Source organism: Equus przewalskii, unplaced genomic scaffold (assembly GCF_037783145.1).
Source record: "Equus przewalskii isolate Varuska unplaced genomic scaffold, EquPr2 ChrUn-13, whole genome shotgun sequence".
NCBI classification, from domain to species: domain Eukaryota; kingdom Metazoa; phylum Chordata; class Mammalia; order Perissodactyla; family Equidae; genus Equus; species Equus przewalskii.
The window spans coordinates 4,923,451-4,944,436 of NW_027228750.1; the positions used below are offsets into that span (position 1 = coordinate 4,923,451).

At 36.2% G+C, this 20,986-nt stretch overlaps 1 protein-coding gene across 22 annotated transcripts in view; it reads left to right on the top strand.

The window, feature by feature from the left end:
- The window catches only part of CSDE1 (cold shock domain containing E1), a 36,464-nt gene that overhangs the window by 3,907 nt on the left and 11,571 nt on the right, over positions 1 to 20,986 (top strand). The window contains exons 2-14 of one of the 22 annotated variants that reach the window (XM_070607637.1): positions 4,724 to 5,110; positions 8,225 to 8,337; positions 10,904 to 11,032; positions 12,718 to 12,916; positions 13,922 to 14,031; positions 14,432 to 14,524; positions 15,144 to 15,241; positions 17,464 to 17,545; positions 17,889 to 18,017; positions 18,136 to 18,261; positions 18,882 to 19,094; positions 19,956 to 20,096; positions 20,180 to 20,344. In XM_070607637.1, coding sequence (XP_070463738.1) covers positions 10,913 to 11,032; positions 12,718 to 12,916; positions 13,922 to 14,031; positions 14,432 to 14,524; positions 15,144 to 15,241; positions 17,464 to 17,545; positions 17,889 to 18,017; positions 18,136 to 18,261; positions 18,882 to 19,094; positions 19,956 to 20,096; positions 20,180 to 20,344 — 1,476 coding nt within the window. In that variant the 5' untranslated portion in view covers positions 4,724 to 5,110; positions 8,225 to 8,337; positions 10,904 to 10,912. The remainder of the gene's footprint in view (positions 1 to 4,723; positions 5,111 to 8,224; positions 8,338 to 10,903; positions 11,033 to 12,717; positions 12,917 to 13,921; positions 14,032 to 14,431; positions 14,525 to 15,143; positions 15,242 to 17,463; positions 17,546 to 17,888; positions 18,018 to 18,135; positions 18,262 to 18,881; positions 19,095 to 19,955; positions 20,097 to 20,179; positions 20,345 to 20,986) is intronic. The other 21 variants (XM_070607638.1, XM_070607645.1, XM_070607639.1 and 18 more) reach the window with 21 other exon arrangements.

The following is a 20,986-nucleotide window of genomic DNA, read 5'->3' on the forward strand; positions in this document are numbered from 1 at the left end:
AAATTGGGTTAATTATCTAAACTTTATCATTTTCCTTATATTCTGGAGTAAAAGTGAATTAAAACCTGTTAAGCACTTCAGTTAGATAGGTTATAGCAAAATAGGATATACCTAAACATGCCTTGAGTTAATGCATCAAGAAATATGAACTGGGAAGTTAAGGCAAGGGTATTATTCATAGAAATCAACAGTAGAGAGAGAAGCTTTTCAGTTCCATGCTGCCTATTTGGGTCTTTGCTCTTCTCAAAGGAAGAAGGTACTCTGAAGAAAGTAGGTTAGGTGGGGAGACTTTTGTAGACTGGTTTAGCTTTTCGTTAACATCTCCCCAAGTCAGTGCTGTACACACTTTGAGAATAATTTATCAGAATGATAAACTGGGTTATGTGATATATTTTAAGTGGATTACTGACCACATAAATGTTAGTTCAACACGTAGTATTAATTTAGTGCCTACTTGTGCCTGGCTTCTGGTAAGCAAACTGGGGGAAGACCGTAAATAAAACAGGTGATGATAATTTTGAGACAGGTGAAATAAGGAATAACTTTGGATATCAGTTCAAGTAAAGGAATTAACTTTAACTCCTAAAACAGTATGACATAATAGTTGATAATTAACTAATGGTGATACTGTTTTCACACATAGCAAAGGAAAAAGGAATTGATTACTTAGCAATCAGGGAGACTCAGATCCACATTTAAGTTGTTCTTAGTTTTTTTGATTGGTACACGGTATTTCATGTGACTTTAGATGTATCTAGCTTTTGGGAGGATGGAGGGGATGCACTTACCAGAGGGTTAAGGCAAAAGAAGTTGTCAATACCACCTATGAATGTTACTAATCTTGGCTTGAGTGGATAGCCAATTTTATTAAAATACCCAATGGGTACCTCTAAGGTGATTCATTGAGTGTTGAATTGATTGAAAAACATTTAGTTAACCATAGAAATCTTGAAGCGGTAAAGATACTAATGAAATGAAATTCAGCACTGTCAATTATTCATGATAGTTGGTGGGTTTGTTTGAGCTTTAATAGATCCTAATAGGCTTCATTATTGCCCGAGATTGGCCCTGCAATGTTCCAGATTTTTGATTCTGGAAGTCTCTTATTTCTGTGTTACTAAGTGACAAACCTGACAGTTCTTAACATAATACAACACCCTAGACTGGTTTAATCCAGTTCAGGTTTTTCAAGATAAGTTGTTTTTCTTGATTCCTCTCCCCCACACCACCAATAATACAAACAACCTTGTCCTTAACAGTTTAATGAAATTCTCACCTATTTTATCAAATAGCAGTTTTGAGGTCTTTTGGTTCATAAATAGACCTAAGATATTAAAGTTAAACCAGTGTACTGAGTCTGTTTTTAAAAGAAGAGATTCATTCTTTTTTTTTTTTTTGAGGAAGATCAGCCCTGAGCTAACTACTGCCAGTCCTCCTTTTTATTGCTGAGAAAGCTTGGCCCTGAGCTAACATCCGTGCCCATCTTCCTCTACTTTATATGTGGGACGCCTACCACAGCATGGTGTGCCAAGCAGTGCCATGTCTGCACCCAGGATCTGAACTGGCGAACCCTGGGCCGCCGAAAAGTGGAACATGCACACTTAACCACTGCGCCACCGGGCCAGCCCCCACAATTAAACCTGGATCTGATACTCAAGACCCACATCTTTTCTTTTCTTTTCTTTCTTTTTTTTTTTTTTGAGGAAGATTACCCCTGAGCTAACTACTGCTAGTCCTTCTTTTTTTGCTGAGGAAGCCTGGCCCTGAGCTAACATCCATGCCCATCTTCCTCTACTTTATATGTGGGATGCCTACCGCAGTCTAGTGTGCCAAGCGGTGCCAGGTCCGCACCCAGGATCTGAAGGGGAACGTGCGTACTTAACTGCTGCGCCACCAGGCTGGCCCGAGATTATTTCTTGATTGGATAATTAAGACTTTATTTAATTAACCAAAACAAAATTTTTACAAGTTGGTAGAACTGTCTACACTTGAATTGTGATGTCTTTTACCTATTATGGATTAAATTACCTTTTTGCTGTATTAGTTTCTACTTTGGTTAAGTTTAGTAGTACTGGATTAGGCACTAAAGGGGGCTGTGAGAAAGAACTTGAGTTTGTCTCTCAGAAATTTGAAATATAGTTGGAGGAACAAGATGTATAAACATGAAGTAAGCAAAGTGCAGAAATGATTTGATACCAAAAAGAACCATGCAGGCAGTGGAAGTTAACTGCCTCATGTGGTGGGAATTAAGGTAATAAGCCTGTGCTGGAATGGTCAAGACAGACTTTTCTTCCACCTTGAAGAAGGCAAAATTATATTCTTTGTTGGAACACCCATAAACACAAAGAAGACTAGAATTCAGGAATCTCCCAAGAGTTCTGTTTATGGATTAAGGAGGAAAATGCACCTATGGAGGAGAAGAGCTGGAGAGCAGTAGAGGGTAAAGATGGGGAGAGACACACCTTGAATGGTGGATTTTAAACCCTGTCTGCAAGTCAGAAACACCTTGGGGGAGGAGGGTATAGAGAAAATATACCAACACCTGGGACCTAACCTGGTGAGGTTAAATGAGTATCTTAGGGTGGGATCCAGGCTTTGTGGTTTTTTGGGGTTTTTTTTGCTTAAGGAAGATTAGCCCTGAGCTAACATCTGTCAGTCGTCCTCCACTTTTATATCTTGGTCGCCACTGCAGCATGGCTGACAAGTGGTGTAGCTCTGCTCCTGGGATCCAAACCTGTGAACCTGGGCTGCTGAAGTGGAGTGTGCCAAACTTAACCACTATGCCATGGGGATGACCCTGTTTTTTTGTTTTATAAGTTGCCTAGGTGTTTGACTTGGATGTGCAGGCAGGATTAAGAACTTCCCATCTAGCCTGCTGGAAAAATCACTGAAGATTTTGAACAAGAAAATGAGATGAAATTGGAGTTTTAGATCAGTCTGGCAGTATTATGTGGCAGAAAGTGGAAAGGGTTGACACTGGAAGTTAGCAGATGTGTTAGACACCTGGACCAGAATATGTCATTTAGGACAAAAAATGAACACAAAAAACTATCTTGAAGGAAATATTGATAAGACTTCCAACATTGGGTGTGGAGGTGGAGAAGGAGGAATCAAAGGTCTTTACAACAGTGGTGCTACTTCAAGCCAATTAAATTACTCTTTGAGTGGGTACTGGGCATCGGTGTTTTTTAAAGCTTCCCAAGTGCTTTGAGAACCGTTGCTCAAAGATGTATCTAGTCTGGGTAATAGGAAAATGATCCAAATAAAATTGAAAGATTGGACATATGTAACTTTTGGTATTTGAAGAAACGACATAAAGCCATGGAATGTTAGGTATGGCTACAAAAAATGACCACAGATCAGCTATTACTGAGTTTTCATTTTGCATGTGAGAAACTGAAACAGAGTTTAAAAAACTTGTTTGTGGCATTTTACTAGTATCAGTAATTAGAATTGAGTTCTCCTAGTCTAAGCTGTTTCACCAGCTCTGACCTCTCACCTTATAGTCATTCTTATTTCTGATGTTTTTCAAGTATACTATTAATCTCTTGGCGTATCTAAAACCAAATCCACCTTTTTCTTCTCCCCATATAAATCATTTTAGTTAACGTTTGAGTCAGTGCGAAATAATCATTTTTATAGCTAGCATAAAGCACAATTCTGTGGTTTTATTTATAAATTTATTTCTTTTTTTTCCTATCTCTTGTTTCTCTTTATAGACATTTCTCGTCTGTTTATGGCAACAGCTCAAATGAGATTCCTCTGTTTCCTTCACTAAGTCATCTCCCATAGGATTTCAAAACTTAATACCCTTTCATCAAGAACTAAGGCTCTCTGTTTCCTGTTACATCAAGTTGAAATGCTTCATAATCTGGCTCCAGTACACCTGTCACACCACATATCCCATTTCACTTTAACCCAGCCCTCTCTTTTAGCCAGGCTGGCCTGTTGTTTCAGAGGAAGCAACTTGTTGCCATGGTCATTCATGTAATAAACCTCTGTTGATGCTAGGCATAGAAAATCACATACAGGTCCCGGCTCTCAATGAACTTAGAATTTAGTGGCATACTCTGGCTTGATATATGTAATACTTTATGCCTAGAATACTCAACTGTTTTCTTTCTCTTAAAAATCTGCCTATTTCTCCAAATTAAGCTCAAATTCCACCTCTAATTAACAGCCTTCTCTGACTATGCTCATAGTGTTGCTCTGATGAACATACAGTGGAGAATAAATAATGAGTATTTCTAGTATAGTATGTGACATATTAGGTACCCAGATATTAGTTGAGCAAATTAATTTTTGGCGTTTTGTCCTATATTCTGGTTTTTCTTCGTTTATAACTCTTGTCTTCTCAGTAAGAGTGTAAACTCCCTGATGGCAGGAACTTTTTATTTTTCACAATACCTAACACAGTGCTAGGTGTTTATAAAATGCTTGTTCTAAATTCAATATTATGCTGTGTAACTTATACCTTATTTGGGGAGGGGTGTCAATAAGGACTGTGAAATAATTTCCAGTTTTGAGTGTGATACTAAAGGAGGTATCCATTAGCACTTGAGAGATTGCTCAAATAACGTCAAATGCATGTGCTTCCAAGTTTCCTGCATTACATACTTGACCAGTGATTCTGAGTTAATCAAATGGGTTGTCCCTCTGTCCATCCTCTGTCCCTGATTCTTTTATGTAAGTTATACTTAATGTCTTCATTTTTTATCTCTAGTATGAAGTGTAACAGAACAGACTTTACCACCTGAAACTGCTGCTTCAAGTTCAGATCAGGCAAAGAACAAACCTTGAAACAACCAACAAGACCAAAGAAGAGTACACTTAAGTTGAAGACACAACACTTGATCTGAAACAAGAAGTTTGTGCCTACTCAACAGCTTTGAAAGAGCACTTCCCAACGCTGCTAGTAGTCTTTGTTTTCTTCAGTGCTGTACTGTGAGATTGCCCGGTGCAGCAGCAGTTGTATTCTTTATTAGCTTGATAGATCATTTTCTCTCGCTCTTTTTTTTAATACTAGCAACTTTCATCCTTTGAAACGTGTGCTGGAAAAGAAGAATCAGCAAATACTACTGAAAGTGCAATATTTGATTATCACTGCGAGGTAGGTTTGTAGTTTCGTATTGGCAAGAATCAGTTTATAATTCTGGATTTCCTAGTTATTTGGTCAAATGTAAAATCTTCTTAATCTGTTCTCTTCTGAAGTTATTCTCAAAACAATTTATAGTCTCAGCTATTTAGTCTGAAAATATCAACACTAGACTATTTAATTAGTTGTCTCTTATTAGACAAGGACAGTATTTATGGCCAAAACCATGGGATTTTTCACACAAGATTATACTTATTAATACATGCAGATCTCTTGATGTATTGGTCTTTTAGAAAGAAAAGCTCTATCAGTACTACTTAGAAGTTAGAGTTTCAGGTAGGATTGCCCTTTGCCATCTTTCTAACCTAGGGTAAAGAAAACCTACAGAGAAGGAACATTTGAAGGTGAGTAGTACTTTGTTAAGAGGGAGAAGAGTCTTCTGGTAGAGGTATAGAGGTAACAGGATGAGTAGATTCAAGGAGATCTGAAAGCATGTGGTATATATTGAGTAGTCCATTACAAACAGTGAAGAAGAGTTTCATAGGGTAGAGTGAGTAACTGGAAACGGACGCTTGCTGGAGGCAGATTGGAAGGGCCCACTGTATTTGAATTTATTCTATAGGAAAGTCATCAGATGTTTATAAGGAAGGGCTTAATGGATTTTGTATTTCAAAACTGAGATCACTTTATTTGGTTTTTATAGTTATATATTCATAAGGATATCTTTAAAAGAGAAATGGTACCACTTTTAAGAGAGAGGGTGAGAATGGGAAGAGCTGATAAGAGCAATGAGTAGAACACAAGGAAGATAAAAGCTAGGGTGTAGGCAGAGAAAGAGGTAGACACTAGATGTTTTAATGGTAGAAGTGATAGGACTTGGTGACCAATTAAATGTGAAGATGAGCCTGGAGAGAATTGACTTAGTCTCTCCAATTGCCCAAGCTAGAAACCTTTGTAGTTCATAGGAGTAGGGAAGTTTAGGTGAAGACTTGCTGAAATTAAGATATATCGTGGAGATATATGTGGTGATAGTTAATGGAGATCTATTACCAGAAACTTTAAATGTCTTGATTGATTTTTAAAATAAGACTTTTCAATAAGGATATTTGATAGAGTATCTCATAGCATAATGGTCAGTATGGAGAAATGTAAGTTGGATAATAATACATTAAAAGGTATTGACTAATGGGCTTATTTTCAGAGAAGTTTCCAGATATGTGCTGTCAGATTCTTTCTTTGCCCTGCTTTTTGAGAGGACCTAGTAATAAGTAGTTATGTGAGTACTTATATGCTAAGACCTGTTCTAGGCTTTTTATATGCAGCAGTTAATCTAACCATTCCAACCACCCTGTGGGGTAAGTATTAAGGACATAGAAGAATGCTTAAAAGATAAATTACAAAGCCTAATAATTAAAAATTATCCCTATAAGTTGGAACTCCAGATTGTCCAACAAAGGAAATTTAAAAGCATTAGATTAGTTTTTTCTTTAGGAACAAATGATCAGTTACAGAAGTACTAAAAGAAGAAAACCTGATTTTGCTAATTAATGATCTAGAGATTTTTTTTAGTTATCATACAAAATTACTGAAATTTTAGTCTACAGAACCAAAAAAGATACTCAGTACTCTCTGTATATTGTTCAGGGTACAATAAGAATAGTAGCAAAATGCACTTTAATGAGTAATTGTTTAGAACACATCCAGAAGACAGTGTATGAAAAACGGTTGCACATTCAGAAAACTGAAAGGAGCAATGGAAGTTAAGGGAAGATATGTTTAGATTAAGAATACAAGTCTCTCTTTTTTTGCTGGGTAAGATCCACTCTGAGCTAACATCTCTTGCCCATCTTCCTCTTTTTTTTGCTTGAGGAACCTTCGCCATGAGCTGACTTCTGTGCCAGTCTTCCTCTATTTTGTATGTGGGTTGCTGCCACAACATGGCTGCCAGTGAGTGATGTGGGTCCACACCCAGGAGCTGAACCCTGGGCTGCTGAATGGAGCACACCAAAAACTTAACTACTAGGCCCCAGGGCCAGCCCCTACAAGTCATTTTTTAAAACTTTCAGTGACATAGGCTGCCTTTTCTAAACTAATCCTTTGTCAGTAGAAGCCAAGCAGACTAGGTTAGGAAAAGGCAAGGAGGGGGGAAACTCAGATGTCGCAAGAAAAAGTTACAAAGCACAGAGTCTTGATTTCTGCACCCCATCTTTACCTTTGAGGAAACAATCCCATAGAAGTTAGAAGTAGGGGCCAGCCCGGTGATGTAATGATTAAGTTTGCACACTCCACTTCAGTGGCCTGGGATTCACCAGTTCAGGTCCTGGGCACGGACCTAGCACTGCTCATCAAGCCACTCTGTGGTGACATCCCACATAAAATAGAGGAATACTGACACACATGTTAGCTCAGGGCCAATCTTCTTCACCAAAAAAAGAAAAAGAAGTTAGAAGTATAAGAATTAGAACTAAAAGCCAGTCTTGGTTCTAGTTCTTTGTTCTTCAGGAAACTTTAGTTGATTTCTTGAATTAAAAGTGAAGTTTAAATTTGACCTGAGATTCTTTCCAATTCTTTTTTTAAAAGGGGATTAATACTGTTAAATGACTTTTCAGTTTTAAAATAAATATTTAAAAAAAGTCTGAACTTCATGAGATTGAGGATTTTTGTCCGTTGTGTTCACTGCTGTATGAGTAGAACCTAGAACAGTGCTGAAGCATTGTAAGCCCTCAAGTTCTGGTACAGTGTGAGTTGCAGTGGTTAAGAGTGTGAGCCATGCAGTCAGTACTGGGTTCTCTTCCCATTTACCATTTTATTTTAGCTCTTGCCCTTAAGACATCTTCTAAGTGTTTGCTCATCTGTGAGCATTAAATTAGACTTCTCTCGTCTTTCCTTTTTTAAATACGGTTGAAATCATACTATATAAATATCTTTTTTTTTATTATTTTTGACTTATACTTGTCATTTCATGTTAAGCCTAAGCATTTTCACACATCGTTTCTAATAAATGCTTAGCATTTATATAAGTTACTATGACTTCTTGAACCAGTGTTAGACTTTAGATTGTTCCTAGGAATTTGTTCTTAAAACATTTCAGTGAACACATTTGTGCGTAAAGCCTTGTTCACATTTCAGATTTCCCCAGGACAGGTTTCCTGCAGTGGAATTAATAAGGACGGTACTTCCATGTCTGGTACCTGTTGCTGAACTGCACTTCAGAAGGGTTGCACCGGCTCACTGCCATAAAAGTACGAGCGTATTGTTCTTAGCCCACTTTCTCAATGTTTTTAAATCTTTTATCTTTGGTGGTTTGATAAATGAATAATTTACTTTATCTAAATTTTTGATTGCCAAAATTGAAATTTTTCATATGTTTTGTGTTTAATGAATGAACTTTAAGACTAATTTGTTTGTCTTCATGTCTTTTGGTAATTCAACAAATGACTGCCTACTACGTGCCAAGCACTGTTGTGTCTAGATGCTGGGGATTTATCTTTGGAAAAAAAGTCCCTCAAGGAGCTTATATTCTAGTAGTTTAATTCTTACTGATCTGCTTAAATTCTTTAATACACTGATATATTTATATTTGTATTTGTTTTCCTTAGGTTTGAGTATAAAAGCTTGTACTTTTTATATAATCAAATATTGATTGATCCTTTCCTTTGCAGTTTTCTCTGTTGCTTTCAAACCTAGAAAGTCTCCCTTCCAGAAATGTTATAAATAGATGCATTTTTATTTAATATTTGTTAAGGCATTTAATACAGTTCATCTGGAATTTTTTGTATGTTGTGAGGTGAGCAACTAAATTGATTCCCTGCCCCCCCATTTAAAAAAAGCCAAATAATATTTACGTACTGGTCATTACCTTCCACCCCTTTTTTTGGTGTTGTCTTTATCTTCCTTTTTTATAAACATCCCTTGTTGAGCTATCTACTTTTTCCATTGGACTCCTACTATTGTGTAATTGGTGGTCTTGGTTTTTGTGGGTTTTTTATTTTTAATGAACTTCGTTTTGTTTAATGATACTTCTTTAAAATTTTGGTGGTGCTGGTTAAGGAAAATTTACAATGCGGTGGAAATATAGTTTAGCCAAATTGTTAGGAAATCTTTGAAGGAAAAGATGTTAACATACTGTCTTATCTAAAGTTGCTTGAGTGTTATGTTTTTCCCTTTAAAAAAAAAAAAGCCCCCAAATGGATAAAGGTTAGAGAAAGAAACGTAAGTCAGGAAAGATGCTAGGAGAAGGGGGAACACTCTTTTTCAATTCTATTTTGATGTGCAATTAGAGGTAAAATGAGACTTGAGCAATACAGCCTAAATTCCAGCACCCTTGTTAGAGAACAGTTTAGAATCTTAGAAGAAAGTGAGTGCTCTAATTCCTTCTTATTCTGGTTCGTTTTCCCTTAGGGTTAGAGCAACAGGAGTTTTACTCCCTACTTGCAGGAATGTGTGGTAGAACTGGAGACTTGAGAATGTGGTTTTCGCAACTTGGCCTGTGTATTACAGATCATATTATTGTGTTCTCATTTGTATGATAATGAGAACTACAGCGTAAACAAAAAGGAAGCACAACTTGGAACTCGTGACCTAACATGTCAGGGATCTAGAGTAGTGGTATTCAAATTAATTTAATCGTACTGTTAGTAAGAGCGTGTATAGTCAATATGTACGTTTGTATTATACATATATGTATATATATGTACATATAAATTGTGTGATTATACAGCTGTATTTGCATTGTAAAACATATGCTACAAATAGAGGACAAAGGTGAAATAAGCAATATTATAAAAATGGTTTACCTGTTAACAGTGCAGAAACTTCCACCCTCACTAGAAATATGTCTGCCTGCTTAGTTATAAGTGTTTAATGTAAAAACTATACTATCATAAATTAATATCTGAGGAACAGTGTACATGTATTGTGTTTTATTGCTACTAGTATAGGTCTGTATCAGTCTTGATCTTAACATTTTGGCAGACGTGTCACATCTCAGAAGGTTGTTTATTTCATAATGTGGAGGTTAAAGAACTAGAACTAAGATTAGAAGTATCAGTTCTCATACTCTGTGCTTGCCTTATTAGCATTATCTTCTATTTAAGATTCTTAGGAATCTTTGTCGACCATTTGTCTGTTTGTGAGGGTAGTTTAGTTAAACTAGATAGCTAAATTTGTCCACTTAATTAGGCAAGTATGAACTGTAATAGGCTGAAAGCCAATGAATTGAGTGAAGACTTCACCATCAACCTCTCGTGGAGTTCTCCATTCTTCCCTCTGAATACCTGAGTGATGTATGTGATGTGAGATGATGTGACATACCAACTCAGTGAGGCCTCTCCTGTATATACATAATAAGTATTTATAAAAGCTCGTTTTTATCTCTGGACAAAAATATATATACTTTTAGTATTTTCTTCCCATACCCTATTGGATTATCCTGTGTGTACTGTACTTGAGGGAGACAAGTGATTGAGAATATTGGATTCTATGTAAAGTTGTTGGACATTGAGAGAAAATTGGGCACAATTGTCTCGCTGTAGCAACCACCGGAGAGTCCTTATGGCATTTTAAAAATTGTAAATTCTAGGGATTAGGGATTAGGGATTGTGTAAGGGCTTTAAGAAATACATTTCAGTTTGACCTTTTGAATGTTAATGCTATAATTTATTTATTTCATCAGTAGAAATCTGGTTAAATGAATTATATTTTCCTAAGGTAACCTAATGATAAATCTGTAGAGATGTACAGGTTGACTGTCGAATGTGTTAAATTGTTTTTGATCATAGTTATAAACATTGTGCTATGTTATCACAGCTGTTTGAGATGGAGAACGTTTTTACTGTGTCATCAGATCCTCATCCCCCTCCTTCACTTTCTTTACCTTTATCTTCTACCTCATCTGGGACTAAAAAACAAAAGAGGACCCCCATGTATCAGAGATCTGTAAGTCAGGGAAGCAGTCATCCTAGCTTATTTTGCTTTGTGTTAAGAGCATGACTTAGGACGGCCACTCACTTTGGTTGAAATACCTTGCAAACTCACTTTCTAACTTCTCTAAGCATTTCCTTCACCTTGAATCTTGAAAGATAAGTTTAATAGTTCAGGGCCTTGCTACTCAAAATATGTGCAAGAATCAAAAGCATTGGTATCGCCTTGCGAGCTTGTTAGAAGTGGAGAATCTCAAATAGCTGCCTCTACTAAATCAGATTTCATATTTTAACCAGATAGCCAGGTAACTTACGTTTGAGAAACCCTAATTTAGAGCCCAGATTATAGAGCTGTGCGTTCTGAGTTTGAATCCTCTACCATTTGACTTTGGCAAGTCGTTTAACCTCTGTGTCTGTTTCCTCTTTGATAGAATGGGGATATTACTTTCTAGTGGGCTTTGGTACAAATTAAATGAGTTAATATGTGTCAAACAAAGGATGATGTCTGGCATGAAAGAACTGGAACTTAACTGCCTACAGATATGATGGCTTTGATTTGCATAATTTGGCCATCCCAGACACTGTTTAACTACTTATACTTGGGTTGATCTTTCTAGAATTTTAGTGATTTTTTTTTCTGAGGAGACATATTTTTATTAATAATTCCTGCCACACTTAAATGAAAATGCTTATAAATCAAATTTTCCATGAAAAGGTGAAAACTAGTTGTAAAGATGTATATGTTGCTGCCGTAGTAAATCACTTGTAGACCTAGCCTTTGCCATGGATTTTGTCCTGTTTTATGCTTCACTTAAATTAATAAAATAATTTATTTCTATAGTTTTATTCAAATAAGGTAAAATGAAGTACCCATTGTGATAGACAGTATTTGATGATCTAAACAGGTTCCATTGCATTACATTTTAGTAGCTCCTCTTTTCACTAAAGAATGTGTTCTTCTGCTTTTTCTAATCATAGAAAAAAATGACAGTATTTAGAAATTTCATGAGTGTCTGAAACAGGTGAAAAGATTTCTTGAAATGTAACTGAACTGATTGAACACTTTTAGACTTGAAGAGCTTTTGTTGTCTTGGAGTTCATCTTCTCACTATTTTGGCTTGTCTTCCATTAAAGGACTTAAGCATGCGTTACTCTGATATTTTCTAGTTTGAAATAAGTGTTGCATAGAAAGTTTATTGTTTTAATCTCTACTAACTTAAATAATGCCTTCGAGATGCATGGCTTACCAAATAGTATTAAAGTTTCTATTTAAGTTTCAAAATAGGTATTGTTAAACTTGTTAAGGAAGTGTCCTGATAGTTTGGGTTGCCATCCCTTGAATATTAGTTACCTTTGTTCTGAATTCTTTTATTTTGGTAATGTAAAATTAACGTAAAGGCAGCTTTTACGTATGTAGTTGCTTTACCTTAATACTAAACTCCAGAAATTCTGTTTCTTTGGTAAGTGAATATTCTACCATAAATTGGGACAGTTCCCTAAAATAATTCAAATTATTTCCTCTGAAATATTTTGCTATCTAAATTAACATTTCAAAAATAAAAGCCTGTAATCTTCTCTTCACCTATTTTACCTTTATTTTTTTTGCCTTTTTATATTAAAAATTTGGTGATAATCAGATTTAGTATGTTGTAGAGATAATACAGATCTGTATATATTGAGTTCTTTTTCTTTTTAAAACAGATGAGCTTTGATCCAAATCTTCTCCACAACAATGGACACAATGGGTACCCCAATGGTACTTCAGCAGCACTGCGTGAAACGGGGGTTATTGAAAAACTCCTAACCTCTTACGGATTTATTCAGTGTTCAGAACGTCAAGCTAGACTTTTCTTCCACTGTTCACAGTATAATGGCAACCTGCAGGACTTAAAAGTAGGAGGTAATCTGTCATTCTCTGTTTTAAAAAGCCAATCACAAATTTCTGTTGCATATCAACTTGCTCATGAGATCAAAGTGTTATAGTTTTCGCCTTTTAATTATACCATTTATGTCTATATAAACTAGCAGAGTCCTGATTTCTATTGTGGTGGTGTCTTTTTGAAGGATGGAAGACTAATTGAAAGTTATCTTTGAGTATTTTTTAAATAGATACTTGGAAGATTTAATTGTGATTTACCCTAATAATGACTATTTAACTATATGTTAGATTTTAGCCCAGTGAAAATGTTAAACTTTTATAATATTAGTTTGGATTATTTTACTAGATATTTTTTTTGGTAGTACCTGAAAAAATAACTCTTAAACAACGTCACCACTTGGTCTATGGAAATTCGTCTTGGCTGACACCATAAAAAACACTTTCACATGTAAAAATGTATGACTTATTAAAGGACTGACGTTACAAGGTCTCAATGTCTATTTTTAAAAATATTGAGAAAAAAGTCAGAATAATAGTTAACATAAGTATTGGGCATGCTAATTACTCTGAGCCCTGCAAGATCATTATTTTGGTTAATCCTCACTTTATAGATGAGGAAACTGAAGTACAGAAAGAGAGAGGTTAAAAAAAACAGTTGCCAACCATCATGATTGTTATATTGCCTCATTGGTAGTTTTTGTAAATGCCAGGAAAACCAAGACTAAGGTGTGGCTGTCTTAGTTTAAAGCACTGGTTCTGAAACATTAGTATGTATCAGAGTTTATCCACAAGGCTTCTTAAAACAGATTGCTGTACCTGATGCACAGAGTTTGTCTTTGAATAGGTCTGGAATGGGCCCCAGGAATTTGCATTTACTAAGCTCCCAGGTGCTGCTGCTGCTGGTCCAGGGACCACACTTTGAGAATCACTGGTCTGAGGCAACTCAAATGCTACATTAAGTTTAGCTTGAAAGTGAGATCCATTTTGCCAGAATTAGCCCAACAAACACCACTTTGTTTATTTTAGATGATGTTGAATTCGAAGTATCATCTGACCGGCGGACTGGGAAACCCATTGCTGTTAAACTGGTGAAGATAAAACCAGAAATCCTCCCTGAAGAACGAATTAATGGACAAGTTAGTGACTTTGAAGCTTTGTGTTTTCTTAGGGCCCTGCATTTGCATATCTTTCACATTAGAAAGGGAAGATTCTCCCCATCTCCTCAGTTTGCACGTAAGAGAGCTATAGTATATAAAGATTACTATTTTAAAATTAAATCAGAAGCACTGGCATTTCTTGACCTGAATTAAAATATGGTCAAGACTCAATTTAGGTTTTTACATATAACCCTAAGTCTATACTTACAGTCAATTCATGTACTGTAAGTTTGAAACTTGGCAGCATGACATCCTCTTGTGGATCATATTAAAATGCATCCCTATGTCTAGTATAGAGGATATTAAAATTCAGTTTATATTGCACAGTGCTGCTCCTGAAATGATTAGCAATGGAAATTTTTTTTTTTTTGACTGGTAGGTTGTGTGCGCTGTTCCTCACAACTTAGAGAGTAAATCTCCAGCTGCCCCGGGTCAGAGTCCAACAGGGAGTGTATGCTACGAACGTAATGGGGTAAACTTGTGTATTTTTCTTAAACCTTTGCCTGATCCACCATGTGATCTATAAGCGTACTTTAAAATTCAAAATAGAAAACGTAAGCTGCAGTTGATAAAATCAGTTTTAAATTTGGTGTCTGAGAGACTTTGAGTGCGACATAATCAAAAACTTGCAAAGAAAAAAATCCATAGGACTTCCAAGTGTCTTAGCTTGCCCAAGTGTGACCTTAGTTAGAACATTGAGGTAAAATGTTCCTTTTATGCACTTTTTTGGGGGTTGTGGGAGTGGGACCTTTTTTCTGGTTTCTTTTAAGCACTAACTCCAGCTTTTTTGTTTGGAATGCCTTATATAAAAGTTGTTTTTTTGAAATGTAACTACAGTCTCTGGGCAAATGCTTCCACGTGTGTAAGCTTTTTGAAGTTGGGTTGCTGCTCAGCTGTGGACTCGCAGAAGTCATCAGCATCATGGAGGGGAAGTGTGTGTTTATATGAATAAAACAATGTACTTGTCATAAAGCATTTAATTTTAAATTTGGCTTTTTAAATGCCAGTTTGAGGTATTTAACGAAGTAAATCACAGTATACAGTGAACATGCATCTTGTCAATATAGTAATAATGACTTATTAATTCACAGGAAGTGTTTTATCTGACTTATACCCCTGAAGATGTCGAAGGGAACGTTCAGCTGGAAACCGGAGATAAAATAAACTTTGTAATTGATAACAATAAACAGTAAGTTCTCTTTTCCCACCTAAGTGATTTTTTATAAGAAATTTGAATTAGTTAAAAACCTAACTTGTAAATCTGGATAATTTTCGTTATCTTTTATCAGCTAAGCATTTGAGGGTCTATTCTATGATGGTTGCTGTGTAAGGGGTCAGAAATAGGAAGGTAATTAAAACATGGTCAGAGCTGTTCTGGAGGTCAGTGTTGAGTTTGCAAAAGCAGCAGTGCTTGATGTAAGTTTTGAGGGAAGAGTGTCAAGTCACTTGAGAGCATTCTGGGGAGAGGAAGTATTTTCAGGAAGTAACCAGAAATTTGAGTTGATTAAATTGACTGGCTCGTAGAGAGATGAAGTTTGAGCTTTATTCCATAAGCATAGGACTCTTGAAGGATTTTAAATGAAGGGATATAATTGGTTTACATGATTGGAAGCAGTGAAGGTGGTAGACTTTTGGAGAGTAGGGATGCTCTGGACTAGCAGCAGTAATATGAGAGTTAATATGAAAGATAAGGGCCTAATATAGATAGGCCAGGAGTGGTTGGATGGAGAAGTCAAGTCAACATTGAGAAGATAAAATCATCAAGCTCTGTAATTGATTAGAAAGAGGTGTGTATTGGAATTCAGGGAAGCAGAATCCCTAATGCCATTTTTCTGGCGTGGGCTACTGGACAGGTGATGATACCATTAACTGGACTAAGGAGATAAAAGCGAAAGTATTAAGGGTGGGGGAAAAATTAGACTTATTTTGGTATTTTGAATTTGAGATGTCTGTGGGTATTTCTGAGTAGCGATATGAATATGCAGTTGCATGTGTGAGTGTGAGACAAGCTAATAAATAGTTGTTGAATTCATCGGCATTAACAGTTAAGGGAAGTGTAAAGAAAGCCCAGGGGTGATGATTTTTATTTTGGGGTGGGAGAGACAAGAGATACAAGTACAGAAGGAAGTCAAAAATAGGAAGTTGGAGAAAGTGCTAGAAAGGCACTTTCCAACAGCATAAGGAAAGAAGAGTCCCAAGAGCATGTGCAGAATTATTAGCCTTGAACTTTCTTTCTTATGAGACTAGAAGGAATTAGATCAAGTTGTGGGTGTTACTAGTGTCGGTCTGAAAGTCTCAATTTAATCTCAAGTAGGAAACTAGGGGATAGGGCTTGAGTTTGAGTGGGGAGCCAGTGAAAGGGCTTTATTACGTTCTTGTGTGTGCCAAGCAAGTAAATACTTCATGTGTAGTTGTAAATCCTCAGAACATCCTCACCTGATAAAATTTCTTCATCTGTAAAATGAGATTTGTTTCTCATAAAGTAACTTGCCTAAAGTCATACAGCTTTTAAATAGCAGACATTTAAAACTTGATCTGGCCCTAAAGCCTTTTGACTGCAGTAAGTTGCAAAGGCAGTTAGGATTTTTCCAGTGTCTTTGTTAGTTTGTTAAATTTTTTAAATAAAGCACAATTGGGTTACAATTTGTCCCGTGAAGAATTAAGGGAAGTAATCCCTTAGTATGCAACTCTTCTTAAACAACTACACCAACAAATACCATTGTGACTTAAGTTCTGCCATCTTTAAAATGAACTCAGATTTACATTGCTGCTGCTTAGAGATGGGGACAGTATAGCAACATGGTGTCTCAAACCAGTTTCAATGAAGGTGAATGTCATTTTTTAAAGCATGGCAAATTTCTCCTATAATCATTGCATTTACTCAACTTTCTTTTATGGCTGTTTAATCAGAAATAATGATGATGGGATAGCTACTAAATTCAGCACTCATTGCAAACAGGGACCACATTTTATTCATATCTGTATCCCCAGTACTTTTGCAGCACATAATACCTATTCAAATATTTGTTCAATGAATGACCTTCCTAAAACTTCAGTATTCCCTGTTGTTGGTTGCACCCAATTTGTGGCTTTACTTCTATTGTTATGTAATAGGAAAGCAGAGTAGAACATCATGTATCCATGATAGTCTTCTAACAGCTTAAGAGAAAAGTTGTCTATATATGTGTGCCCAATTTAGAAGGCTAGGGAGTTTCAGCAGAAGTCCTTTGCATATGAAGCCATATGAAAAGGATCAGGTGTCCTAAACCTTAAATTTGCTGTTAGTGATGACATAGAATTCTTGAGGCCTCAGAAAACTGGTGTTTCTCTAGACGCATCATATCTAACCAAGCCAATGCGTTTTTCACCCCTCTTTGATCCCCCCATCCCCACCCAATTATTCTTTTCTAGTACTGGTGCTGTAAGTGCTCGTAACATTATGCTGTTGAAAAAGAAACCAGCCCGCTGTCAGGGAGTAGTTTGTGCCATGAAGGTAAGTGTCATCAAATTTGAGAAACTTGAGTTTTTTCTTTGACTGCTTTGTCTTATACTTCAAACTGAAGGCTTTTGCTTTTCCTCTGTCTTCCCTTTAAAAATATTTCACTATTAAACTCAAAAGTAATCTCTTAAAATTCCTTGGTTACTAATTCATTATATTCTTTAAAATAGACCATTTAGTTGATAACATTACTATTAGACTTTACCAAATATCTTGTTTCCACGGTGATATAATTTTATGAAAGGGCTTATTGATTGTAAGTTGTACTCATAAATATGTACACTGAATAGTACATAATATTTCTGTTATTTTTTGGTTTTTGTTTGTTTGACTTTAGGAGGCCTTTGGCTTTATTGAAAGAGGTGATGTTGTAAAAGAGATATTCTTTCACTATAGTGAATTTAAGGGTGACTTAGAAACCTTACAGCCTGGAGATGACGTGGAATTCACAATCAAGGACAGAAATGTAAGATAGTTGGCTACCTTGATCTTTGGCCTTCTTTTAAGATCAGTAGTGAATTGTATTTTTAGGAAACACTTAAAATTACCTAATCCCCCTCCTCTCCAACTCCCTTCTTACTTAGGGTAAAGAAGTTGCAACAGATGTCAGACTATTGCCTCAAGGAACAGTCATTTTTGAAGATATCAGCATTGAACATTTTGAAGGAACTGTAACCAAAGTTATTCCAAAAGTACCCAGTAAAAACCAGGTAAATAGTTTTTTTCCAGGAGAGTCTTCTTTTGCCTCAGCAGTAATAGAATGATATGGTATGGTATGTGGAAATTTTATTGTATTCGATTAACGTAATTCTGAGATAGTGGAACAATTAAATATTTCTTGATATGTATAATTAAACTAAATGAGAAACCATTGATTACGTTCATGAATATGTTTTGTTTGTTTTTTACTGGGTGGTAAGGAAAAAGGGACAAAAGAAGAAACACCAGTCAAATTGGGAAAAAAACAGTTTGGGTGTGCATTTGTTCCCCGACCCCAGTTTGTTTCTTTTGTGGGAGAAGTGAGAAGATGAGACCAGGGATGTCATTGCTAAGGAAATATGAAACATAAAAGACTGAAATTCTTTTCCTTAAATAAAATCTGTCAATATCAGTATGCAGGATCTTAACTGCAGTGTTGTGAATGTCTGGTTGTATCATTTGACCATAGAACACAAAGCTTTCAAATTGGACTTATGTTCTCAACACTGTTTTTCCCTTGAGGGAACTGTCTATTATAAATAATGTGGGTTTGCTGTGTGTTCTTCTTGTTTGACTTAGAACTAGGAAGGATGAGAAATCTCCAGCTAAAATAGTTTTTTCCTCTCATCAGAATGACCCATTGCCAGGACGCATCAAAGTTGACTTTGTGATTCCTAAAGAACTTCCCTTTGGAGACAAAGATACAAAATCCAAGGTGACCCTGCTGGAAGGTGACCATGTTAGGTTTAATATTTCAACAGACCGACGTGACAAATTAGAACGAGCAACCAACATAGAAGTTCTGTCAAATACATTTCAGTTCACTAATGAAGCCAGAGAAATGGTAAGTGTTGTACATTATAAGATATGTATCCAGTATTGGGGGGGCATTGTTTTATTCAAGGTGGTAATACTATATTGAAAACTCAAAATTAGTGATCCTGGGCAGTTACCGTGTTAAGGTGGTAAAGAACACAGACATTTGAATCAGGTCTTGGTTTGACGTCTAACTCTGCCAGTTATCTTAAAACAAAGGTGAAAAAGCTTTAGAATAGAAATCTGGACAGGATGATTTCTAAGGACTTTTGAGAGTCAGTGATTCTCTGGCCCTTAAACATGAAGGCTGAGAAGGTTCAAGTCCATCATTGTAGAAAGTAGTTTTTCCCAAACTGTTCCATAAGATGTTTAGTAAACACTAGATTAAACAAAGTTAAGTAGATTTCGTTTTCACAGCAGGGCTTTTCAAATGCCTTTTAGTGGGTATATCTTCTAAATTTCTGGAAGTTATATTGTCATAAAGCTTGGGCCTTGTTTGGAATCCTGGTTTCTGCCACTCACTAGCTGTGTGCTTTCGACAAATTGCTTAACCTCTCTCTGCCTCAATTTCCTCATCTTTCAAAACGGGGTAATACTACCAAGTTCACAGAATTGAGGATTAAATTAAATGGAATAAATTATGTGCATGTGTTTATGGTCAAATATGATAACTTTCTAGTACATGGGGAGTCTCAGACAGTTGCTCAGAGGTTAACTTACTTTATGGAATACAGTGAATTTGTACTTAAATGGAAAAATTAAAATGTGGATACAGAATTTGGGTCATTAATACAAAAAATTCCTAATGAATTTAACTTGATGTTTCCAAACTTGAATGTTGTTGTCTTGACATGCTTCACAGCCAGTGAAAATATTATTTGCGTTTCAGGGTGTAATTGCTGCCATGAGAGATGGCTTTGGTTTCATCAAGTGTGTGGATCGTGATGCTCGCATGTTCTTCCACTTCAGTGAAATCCTGGATGGGAACCAGCTCCATATTGCAGATGAAGTAGAGTTTACTGTGGTTCCTGTGAGTAGTTTTTGACAAGAATATGAGGGGTTTTCTTGATGCTTCCTTTTTCAGTTAAAGTTACTTTTGTTTATCATTTGTAGGATATGCTCTCTGCCCAAAGAAATCATGCTATTAGGATTAAAAAGCTTCCCAAGGGCACGGTTTCATTCCATTCCCATTCAGATCATCGTTTTATGGGCACTGTAGAAAAAGAAGCCACTTTTTCCAATCCTAAAACCACTAGCCCAAATAAAGGCAAAGAAAAGGTAAGTTTTACATGATCAAAATGATTTTTTGTAGCTCTTTATTCTTCTACTACTTAAAGGCAACCACTGTCCACACAATAATGGGATATTCTCTCTTTCAGAATTCTGTGTAATATTAACAGTGAACTAATTATTAACATTTTGAGCTGGATAATGCTTTGCAGGAGGAGCTGTTCTAGGCATTGTGGAATGTTTAACAGCATCCCTGGCATTTACCAAGTAGAAGCCAATATCTCTCTTTTTCTCCTCCCCCTGTATGACAGGCAAAAGTGTCTCCAGATACTACCCAAAGTCCCCAGATCACCCCAGTTGAGAACCGCTCATCTAAAATGATAGAACTTACTGACCAAGCAGTTTAACTTTCAAATTTGGGTAGACTCACTTCACACATTTGGACTCCATTTATTGAAAAATCCTCTGAATAAAAAATAGAAAGATGTCTAAGATGGCTTCTGCTCTCAAGTAAATAAATTGAGAGTTGTATAGAAACAGATAATTCATATAGAAAATGTTGGCATAAAAAGTCAGTAAGTGCTCTGGTGAAAATTAAACTGGCAGGACCTGGGATGATTTTACTAAGGCATTGGCATTTAGTAGGTAGTGATAAATAAGGAAAGAACATTCCTCACAGAGTAATGGTAC